At 30.9% G+C, this 11,178-nt stretch overlaps 1 protein-coding gene across 1 annotated transcript; it reads right to left on the bottom strand.

Annotated features, from left to right (window-relative positions):
• Positions 1-3,675: 3,675 nt before the first annotated feature.
• On the bottom strand, positions 3,676-6,068 carry LOC108476102 (3-hydroxy-3-methylglutaryl-coenzyme A reductase 1-like). The gene is made up of 4 exons (XM_017778187.2): positions 4,963-6,068; positions 4,696-4,877; positions 4,261-4,607; positions 3,676-4,150 (listed from the first exon to the last, which is right to left on the bottom strand). The coding sequence occupies exons 1-4, from the start codon at positions 5,940-5,942 to the stop codon at positions 3,911-3,913; spliced, it is 1,749 nt and encodes a 582-aa protein (XP_017633676.1). The 5' UTR covers positions 5,943-6,068; the 3' UTR covers positions 3,676-3,910.
• Positions 6,069-11,178: the final 5,110 nt, after the last annotated feature.

Below are 11,178 nucleotides of genomic sequence, written 5' to 3'. Positions count from 1 at the left end.
CATTGTTATTGGTCTAAACAGTGTCGTTTCTACTACCATAAAAAGGCTAAACCATGCCTTCATTCAGCCGAAACCCTAGAGTAACCCTGGCCTTTCTTTTTTTCCTTAGCCGAACCCTAAGTCACCGCCCCAAACCAACGATTCCCATCCCCCCAGGCACGAACTGCTCACCCAAGCCCGGAGGATGATTTTTAGCCTCAAAATCTCCTCTTGGCCTCGACTTTAACAAAGCAAAATGAGATCTACGGCATACCCCCGGTAAGGTTTCGTTTCTTGTTTCTTTTTTCTTTTATGCACTCAAAACTCGAAAGAACGACTGAAGATTCAGAAATAAATGAACTGGGCTAAGGATAAAAGAAAAGCCTCAGAGATTGGAATCGGAATCACCTTCGAATGCTCGTTGCTTTTTTTGTATATTGCCTTTGTTTTTCGTTTTCTATTGCTTCTGTACGCGTAAAAAAGGGGAACCCCTATACAATATAAAATTCTCGGTTTTATAGCCGAATGTTCAAAAAAGAAATAAAAGAATACAATTTTTGTTCTTTTTTCGCATTGGCCATTGTTGCTGCTGTCGTTTTGTCTGTTTCTTTGCAGGTACGGAGTGTGCATTGGTGCTCGAGTCTGGTCATGCGTTGGCATCGTCTGAGAGATGTCTTTGGCGCTGGCGTGGTACGCTAGACAGTCTGAGCATCTGACGACCAGCTGGGGTGGGGCTCGTCTGTGGTTCTTGGTCTGAAAGTGAGGAGGAAGCTCTAGGGTTTCTTTTCTCAAAACACTTGGCCTAACGGGCTAGTAATTGATATTGGGCTGTAGGGCATTGATTAATGACTGTTTTGTTTATTTGGGTTTTATGTTTAAGTTTGGGCTATTGGGTTTGGGTTTAAGTTTAGGCCATTGGGTTTGGTTTTAGGATATTTGTAAATGGACATTTATTTAATTATTGGGTTTTTTACTATTTGGTTTGAGGTTAATGGGCCGGGCAAATTTGTCCCACTACATTATTAATAGATTTTAAAATTTTTATTTATGAATTTAATAAAATGTTATAATTTTTACTGAAATGAAATATATTAAAAATATTGTAATAAAGTTCATATTTTGATTTATTTCTGAAAATTAAAAAAACTCATCAAGTTTATATAAAAATGTACTTTTTATTTTAAATAAACGATAGAATCATTTTGTTGCACCAAAGTGCCTATGTGCTGGGCCGGATACCACACAAAATTTTCCTAAAGCTCTTGCCCAAGAATTATTTAGGATGATGGGCTTTGATTGAACTGTTAGCCCAAAAGGTTATATTAATATATATTTTATAATTAAATTTAAATATTTTTTATTTTAAATGTACGTACCAGTATCTTGAAACTCACAATAATAATAAATGTAAATTAAATTAATCATTTAACTACTAACTTTTATAAATAATGATTTCGATTTACATGTCAATCTAAGTCATGCAAAATGTCTAACGTACAAGTTTATATAACCAAAGAAAAGACTTTAATTTGTAGTGTAAGGGACACCATTAATCAATAAATTATTAATACATTTTTATTTTGGTTATTGAACTACTTAAAAGTTTTCATTTAAGTCAAATTAGAATGTTAAAATAAATGTTACATGGCTTTTTTAGTTCGCATTGACTGCACTAATCAAAAGCTCTTTTTTCTCATTCTCTTCTACAATTCAATTTTTTTTATGAAACAATTTTGGATGTCACAAATCTACGAACCAAATTTTAAACAACTTTTCTCTCTGATATCCTACATTGATATTCACATTGACTTGGATCTAAAGTATGTTCATTTACTCGTCAATGGATACTAGTCCACAGTACTAATCGTCGAATCGTTGCTTGAAACTCATTGGTGGAACTTTAAAAAAAAAAAACTTAATAACCTAGTGATTTAAATAAAAACTTTTGAATAGTTTAATAGCTTAAATGAAAGCTTTAAAATAATTCAATAACCAAATTATAATTTTTTAATTAAATGACTAAAACAAAAGTTTACCCATAATTTAATAACTAATGGTGCAATCTACACTAATTTGTATCACTAAATTATTTTAAGGGATCGTGAGGTGTGGTGTGACAATACTTGTTACAGATAGGCAAAGTTTTCATCAAAATTTGAAAGAAACCTAGTGCACTAGTTATATAAGCTTTAGGGTAAATTACATCAATTGTCTCTAATCTTTGATTAAAATTATATTATAGTCACTTAATTTTTAAAAGTTATATAATTGTCACTAAAGTTATCGAAATGTTACATTTTAGTCATTCATCCGTTAAGAAGATGATATGGCACATTAATATAAAGGGTTTGTCCCTGAACAATAATTAAAATATCAATTTGATACTTTTAAAATTTTTCTTAATAATAATTCTTAAAAATTAAAGGGTAAATTACACCGATAGTCACTTAAGTTTTAATGCATTCCTATTTTGGTTACCAGATTCTTTTTTGTTAATTTAGTCACTTCCATTAGATTAATTGTCATTTTTAGTTACTCCATCGTTAAAATACATTGGTACTGAACGGAATGTTGATGTGGCAATCTTTTGATTGGTGTAATAACAAATTTAACCCTTAACACTTTACACATTCTATCTACTTGGTCCTATGTTGAAAAAAATCAACAAATTTAACTCAATGTTTACACATTTTTATCAATTTAGTCCAAATTCAAAAAATCCAAAAATGTTATAATTTTAAAAACTTAAAAATATATATAATTTATTATAAAAAGACATAAAACTAAAAAATAATTAAAAATATATATAAAATTACTTGGTTAGGTTTTGATGGTAGATGAAATAATTTATTATACTTTTCTTTGGCTGATGCAAACTTGGTTTATAGCAATGGGGGAATAGGCTCCGCAAGTGATGCTCACTGATCAAAACAATGCCATAAAAGTAGTTGTAGTTGCTGTGTTTCCTGCTACACGACATTTTTTCTGTGTTATGGCATGTCTTGGGTGACTATTTAAGTAATTTACCTTTTTTAAAATTATTATTAAGAAAAAGTTTAAAAGTATCAATTTGATATTATAGTTATAGTTTAGGGGCTAAATTGGTTATTAAACCTTCAAATTAACATGTTTTGTCATTGTCTTAATGAAAATTAACGGATGAATGACCAAAATGTAATATTTCAATAACTTCAGTGACAATTAACTTTTCAAAGTTGGATAATTAAAATATAATTTTAATCAAATGTTAGTGATAATTGGTGCAGTTTACTCTAAATTTATATATATATAAACACCATATTAATAGAGTTTAATAAATATTCTTTTCAGTATAATCAAAACCGGATTAGATTAGATTAATCAATGATTGAATAGGTTACATATATTCGGAAATAATGAAAATTGTTTTGAACTGAAAATTTGAGAGTTGATATGAGATATTGAGATGAGGAGAAAAAGGAAGTCATATTTGTATAAGAAAAAGTTTGAAAGTATTCAATCATTTTTGTGAAATAATATTGAACAAATTTATTAATAAAATTTGAACATTCATAATATTTTCTCAAAATTACAAACTTCATCACGAGACTAACGTCGATTTCTTGTGAAAAAGGCATTAATTAAAAAGTCAACATGCTTCCTTTTAATGAAATCTTAAAAGAATGAATTAATCAAACAGTAAATTGTTGACCAATATTTTCCGGGAAGTAGCTTTCAGATGCTTAAAAAGTAACAGTGTATTTTACAATATTATCAGGCTACATGGCCTCACTTTGTATTGAATATATATTATAAACGAAAGCAAAGAACAAAAATACAAAATAAATAAAGAAAATTACTTAGTGCTTTAACTTATTACAAAGGGATTTGTCTCCTTAGTATGTTTCTACCATGGGAGATCCCCACTTTTATCCCAAATATCAGGTTATCATTACGTTGCCTTGGAGACATCCTTACTTGACCTATTGTACTTCATATGGCTCCTAACTAGTTGTCCTGCTGAAATTGCAGACATAAGCGACAGCTCCCCGGCAAGAACAGCAGACGCTACAATGGTTGCCAGCGTCCTAGAGTTTGCTCCTGGTGTCTCTTTGCTTGCACCCTTCACTCCAAGTAAGTTCAAACAGGCTGATTGAGATGCAAGCTGAGTTCCACCACCAACAGTCCCAACCTAAAAGATACAGCAACACAGATAATTAGGGACTAACATAAATACCCAGATTTTGTTTTGGCAACGGAAGTCCTTGTGTTGGACAATCAGACAGCAACACTATCAATTACCTCGATGGAAGGCATTGTGACAGAGACGTGGAGGTCCTTGCCATCATTAACAGCTTCCATCATCGTGATGCAATGCGAGCTCTCGACGTTTTGAGCCGGATCTTGGCCGGTAGCTATGTAGATTGCAGCAACGATGTTACTGGCGTGAGCGTTAAATCCACCCAGAGCTCCAGCCATAGCTGATCCAGTAAGGTTCTTCAGCATGTTAAGCTCAACGAGAGATTCCACACTTGTCTTCAAGACCTTCCTAACCACATCACCCTTAATGGTGGCTTCACAGACAACAGATTTGCCTCGTCCTTCAATCCAATTTACCGCAGCCGGTTTTTTGTCGGAACAATAGTTTCCTATATGCAAAAATTCATAAATATCAGTGATCCTATGTCGGATAGTAAAAGACATAATTGCAAGCCTATACAAAAAAATGAAACTCACCAGAGATGCCAATGACATCCATGTCAGGGAAATCAGTCTGAAGGAAATCCAAAACATTTTGCACTCCCTTGGAAACCATGTTCATCCCCATAGCATCACCTGTACTGCAAGTGAATCTAATATACAGATTCTTTCCAGCAATTGCACATTTGATACCCTGGAGCCTGCCAAATCTACTTGATCTGCAACCACCAAAAAGCCAAATTTTCAATATTAGCTTGAATTTTAAATCAATCAATATGGAGTTCTAGAAATATAAAAACAAACCTGTTGAAAACAACAGACAAGGTCTCGAAATTATCAGGGTCCTCCAAATACAACTTCAAATCAGCTGCCCTTTTCGCATTACCGAACCTTACACATGGAGCTCTACTCATACCATCTTTCAATAGAACACTTGTAGCTCCACCAGACAAATGAATAGCCTTACAGCCCCTATTAGTGCTAGCCACCAAGCACCCTTCCGTGGTAGCCATAGGAACCGAGTACTCTCTTCCATTAACCAACAAAGGCCCGGCAATTCCAACGGGAATTTGCACGTAGCCAACCGGCATCTCACAACACTGCCCTAGAATCGACTCGTAATCAAACCCATCCAAGGGCAATCCAGATAACGACTTCCCTGTTAATCTTTGCAACGCTTCCCGCCTGATTGCAGCCGCCCTCTTGCAATCACCCAATTTCGATTCCAAGGAATACGAAGGGGTTGTACCAGCCACTACAGATTTAATTATTTCTTCATCTTCCTCCGTTAGAACCGTCACAGGCTTTTCATCGAACACCTTCTGAACGGTCACGATTGGTGCCGCAGGAGGCAGAGGTGGAAGCGAACAATCGAGAGCTTGCCCGCAAGGGACCTTACGGGCATCTTCCTTTGCAAGCAGAACTTCATCATCCTCTTCCTCGGCAATCCAAACGTCAGGCGATGGTTGGAAAACCAAAGATTGAACGAAGTCAATCCCAAAGAAACCCAAAAGGTAAATAAAGGACGCGAAAAATGAGAGAATGGCGATGATCTCTGAAAAGGTGACGACATGGAGAGGTGTGGAGGTACGGATCTTCTCACGCCAACGGGAAAGAAGGAAATAAACCACCGAGAAGAAGAGGGTGAAGAACAGGGCATTCGTTAGGTACAAGGGAAGCGGCAGTGCGTCGGAGGCTTTACCGGTATCTTCCTCTAAAGGAATCTTCTTTGTTGGCTTGAGAGCTTGAACAGGTTTAGTAGAAGATAGCCGGTGAGCCTCCATTTTGGGTGTCGACGGCGGCGGAAGCCCGAGAGGAACAGAAATGAGAGACAGCCGACGATTTCAATTAGTTTTCAGAGAAGGATACGAGTTTGAGATGGAGAGTCTATGGTGAAAGGCAGTATTTATAGGACAAGAGCAGAAAGCGCGTGTGACGATGCGCGTGAAGTAAATGTTTGGCACGTGGTAGTGCAGTTCATTACAACTTATCAAACATCAGAAGAGTCAAAGGTGTACAGTACATGAATATGTGTATCTCCTTTTTTTTTTTTTTCCTTATTTTTAATTTGGTATTTCTCATGCAGTAAACAGTACTGCTGTTTTGATATTTTGCGTCACTTATTTTTATTATTATTGTCATATTAGTCATGACTAAATTATGAATTTAGTTCTCATATTTTAATTTGATTAATTTTAATATTTATATTTTTTTAAATTAGTTAATTTTAATATATTTATTTTTAAAATTTTAAAATTTTGCTTTTATCTCAAACGGTAATTGTTAAAATCGTTTTGGTTAAATTTTGCTATTAATTTTATATCATGCGTAAAGTTATAGGTTTAGTTAATATTCTCTAATTTAAAATTTTAATCTTGATCGATTAATTAACTCGCATAAAATTTTAAAAATAATATAACTTAATTTAACGAATTTAATAATTACTATTTGAATTGGACGAAATTTTAAAATTTTAAAAATAAAAAACTAAAATAGTCAAATCAAATATAAAGATTAACGTCACATTTTACAGCAAGAACTAATTATAGGAGTTAACCATTATATACGTCTTTAATTATTCTTATTTTGGGTTGAAATGATAAAACTAATTAGATTAATTATTATGGTGAAATAGATTTTATAAGATAATAAGCTATGAAAATATATGTTTTATATTAAATTATGTATACAAATTATCATTAGGGATACGCAACGTCTGCTCCAACAGAAGCTTACATTTTTGACATCTTGTATCATTATTTTACATTTTTTTTGTCATTACATATGTACAAAAAGAGAATAGGTCACACTATTGAATAATATTAATTAAATTATAGAAAAAATTATTTATAAAAATATTTATTAAATAAAAATAAATTCAAAAATATTAATTGAATAAGGTTTAAATTGAAATGATAAAATTAAATTTTAAGGATTTCAATATTACGGGTTCAAGTCTCGTTAATTGTTGATTCATTTTGAATTTATAGATTTTGAATGAAAATAGGAAAAGAATAAAACACCCCATAATAATATTTGTTACCTATTAAATTAAGAAAAAATAGTGTCCGATTGACTTATTATACCGATTTAATTTAAGTTTTCTAAGTATAATTAAATTATGGCACGCCCATGATGTTTGGTGAAAATATGTAAAAAGTTATATTTATTGAAAGTTTATATAAAACCAAATAAGATTTGGTTAAAAATGATGAAGTTGAATGTTATATGTCCAAATCTCATCATGTATGAAATTATACTGATATTATATAAAATATCTTTAAAAGCAAAACTCCCACTCTTTATTATAAAAATAGTAATTTTAGTCATTTCTCAACTAAGTTGGTGTCGATTAACTTGTGTTATTAACTCAACTAACTCAATCAAAGATTTAATTAATATTATAAATATACATGAACAACAACAACTTTATCATTTCAACTATGATTTTGCTAGTATATCATTATTTAATTTTGATTTAAAAATAAATTGTAATTATCTATACTATATATTAAACCTCTAACTAAGTTGTTGTAAGGAGTCATCTATACACTAACTCAACTGGATATAATGACTAAAACACCATTGCTTTATAAAATAAATTATATTATTTGGAGGATTTTTTTTCTTTTTATATAAAAATAGAAAAAAAAATATTTGAACTTAAAATATCATAGTTTTTAACATCCCAACTTTTTCGAATCACAAGATGATGACTTAAAAGGGACCTAAGATGATACGGATCGCAATTGCACTCCAGAGCTCCTCGACTTAGACCTTGAATTAAGGAGTATCTCCATCATATAAGGAGAAGTCGTGGCCTTGAAAAGTTTTACTCCAAATATGATTCTTGAAGAGTTTTTTGGTAGAAGAAGTTGTTTAGGGAGAGTTTATATTAAATGTATAGGGGTGATGCCATAATTATTCAAGGGTTACGATAAATTAGGATTAAACCATTGCTTATATTATGAGTTTAGCAATTGATTTTTCTAAAAGTCACACGTAGGTCCATGGTGCACCAAATTGTGTTACAAATTTGCTCACGTTTCTTTCCAATATTTATTGTTTTTTTCATATTGTTGTACTAATACTTGCACTAAAATATATATTCATATCTCATATCACAGGTTGTCATAATAGACATTCTAACAAGCATTGCACCGTTAAACAAGCAGAACTTTAGGCTATTTATGATGAACTTACCTTGTCTTGGGATAAAGGATGTAGATGGGTATTTACGAGGCACTAAACTTCATGGCTGGTTGGTCGAATGGAAAGGAGCCTAATCTACATGTGTGCGAGAGCCCTACAAGGGGCATCCGAACTATCATCTTACAAGATACATGGGGCCAAACAAGCGAGAGACAAGTTCTTTCTATTACTACCAAAAAGAAAAAAAAATGTAAATGCTGTATGTATATATATATAGGTTAAATGAACATCGGTTTTTCTAAATAAAGAATATTTGATCACTTCGTATTTTGTATTGTGTTGTTATTTTATTGTGCTATAATTGTATGTGTTTTCTATTATAGTATTATATATACTTACATTATTTTATTTTGTATGATATACGTTGCATTGTGTAATATTTTTTTGTTATTTTTTAGTGTAACGTACCAATATTTAAGCTGTTTCCACCATAGACGATAAGATTGAAGGTTTTCCAACATAATAAGCATGCATGATACCACGTGCTAAAGACTTTTGACTGTTTGTCCAAGTTTTCTTCAGAAAAATAATATAAATCATAATGTTACTTTCATTTTTTATGTATATATATTTATAAACGTAGTCAGGCCAACCAAAGTAGAAAAAAATTAACATGATATATTATCTTTTTTATTGCCCAGTATTTTTTAGCAAATATTGACTGTAATATTGTCATGATTAGACCATTATTTTTATACTAGTTTGGTTTAGAGTTCAGGCTAATCTCCACCTTCAATTTAAACTCCATTAATAAAACTGTGATTGTGACACAAATATTTAAGTGCTCACTTACTCAAAACAGTTGGAAGGAAAAGGTCATTTCCAGGCAGATACAAATTGCAATCAACAAATCACAAACATATATATTAGACATGTTCAAGGTTGTCTGTTTAAGTCTAAAAAATTATTCAATATTTTGATGAATTTAAACAAAAATAATACTTATATTTTAAGTTAAGCTTGAATTAAACAATGGATAAATCTGAATTTATGTATGTATGCTTCATGCATGCACTATTGTTTTAGATATTTGTATTATTGTTATTATTATTGTTATGTCATATTCACTTTAATCTTGTAATAATGCCATGTCTGCTATTATGATAAGGTGCATGTTATGGGTGGAACAATTTAAGTAGATAGTTTCAATAGAAAACAAGTGTCTCTCATTCATTAATTATTCTATAGACCAAATTAGATGCATACCTTATCTGATAATGAATTAAAAGACATTATTATATTTCCATTTGGCCCAATAATATTCATGTGAAATAAAATTAAATGACATTTATAATAATAATAATAACATTAATAGTAATAATAAGTGAAAGTGATAATCTATTTTAGGGTGGTTAGTTAGTAGACTAACACTTGTTATCTTTTACATAATTATATTTGATGTATATGAAACTACTGGTGGTTAAACTATAGTTTGATGTGTAGGTGGATTTTTATTGTGGTGTGTAGTGGTGGGTAGGATATTTTATGTTAAACCAAAATTATATTACATTCATAAAGTATGTAGCGACGTAAAAAAAAATTTGTTTCGCTTGGTCGCTAATTGTGGCGATTTATTAAACATTTGAAAACCAACTTTCGATTTTATTAACAAAGGAGTCGCCACGATCCTTTTTATAGGTGTGATCGGACACCTAATAAAATTATTTTAAAACAAAAAGAAGACCAAATTTAGGTCTACGTGAAAGTCCGAGAAAAATTGGGGTTCGAGTCGATTCTGCGAGGAAGGTATTAGCACCCTCGCGACGCCCAAAATTGGTATCTCATAAACATGTGTTGACTTGATTTTCAAAAATACGAGTTCAATATGATATTTAATCGTGATCCGATTGAAAAATGAGAATTTTTAGTTTTCGATTTTTTTAGAAAGGGTGTCCCGTTTTTTAACACAAGCCGACGAATTTCACCCAACATAGCAATGAAATCGATGGCTTAATATTAAATCAGTACATTGCCTTATTTTTGAAATTAATTAAAACGTGAGAAAAATATTCCTAAAGTGAGAAATTAAAAATAGATAAATGACGCAAAAAAAATGATATCATTAATGAAAAATATTAACATGGAATACTAGAATATTAGGATAACAATAATAATGATATTTACAAAATAAAAACAAATCATGTACTAATAATAAAATAGGAAAAATGATATATTTGGTAATAATAATATAAAATAATAATATGTACATAAAAATACATATATATATGCATATAATAAAAGTATGTAATAATAATAATAATATCTACAATAAAAGAAAATATTAGGAAACGTACATAAAAAATATATACATAAAAATTTACAACAATAATATAAAATAATGATATGTACAAATATATATATATACATATGTACATAAAATATACACTAATATAATAATAGTTATAATAATACTAGCAATAGTAATAATTTGTAATAATAATATATACACAATATGGTATTTAAAATATATATATGTATATATAATACTATTTAAGAATATATACATAAGAAATATATAACTAATGGCATTAAAAATATATACATAATATATATAAAATACCTAAAAAAAAGAAGGGAAAGAAGAGAGAGAGAGGGGAAAGGAAATCCGGCCAAGGGGCGATCACTGACGATCGTCGGTCGCCGCTTCGTCGCCATGTATGCCACCACCACAGTGGCCGGAAAAAATTCTTAACAATATATGTATATATAAAGAAAGAAAAAAAAAAACACAAAAAGAAAGAAAAAGATTCGAAAGAAGAGGAAAAAGAAAAATGTAACCTTTTATTGATGTTTTTTGTGTTCAAAATT

This window comes from Gossypium arboreum, chromosome 3 (assembly GCF_025698485.1).
Source record: "Gossypium arboreum isolate Shixiya-1 chromosome 3, ASM2569848v2, whole genome shotgun sequence".
Classification (NCBI taxonomy): domain Eukaryota; kingdom Viridiplantae; phylum Streptophyta; class Magnoliopsida; order Malvales; family Malvaceae; genus Gossypium; species Gossypium arboreum.
This window is presented reverse-complemented; position numbering and strand designations above follow the sequence as displayed.

Bases quoted from the DNA above. Each gene is read 5' to 3' on its own strand.
- LOC108476102 (XM_017778187.2), bottom strand. From the start codon at position 5,942: ATGGAGGCTCACCGGCTATCTTCTACTAAACCTGTTCAAGCTCTCAAG. The intron at 4,878-4,962 runs GTTTGTTTTTAT...TGGTGGTTGCAG, and splicing joins TTGTCTGTTGTTTTCAACAG to ATCAAGTAGATTTGGCAGGC. The intron at 4,151-4,260 runs GTAATTGATAGT...TGTATCTTTTAG, and splicing joins TCACAATGCCTTCCATCGAG to GTTGGGACTGTTGGTGGTGG.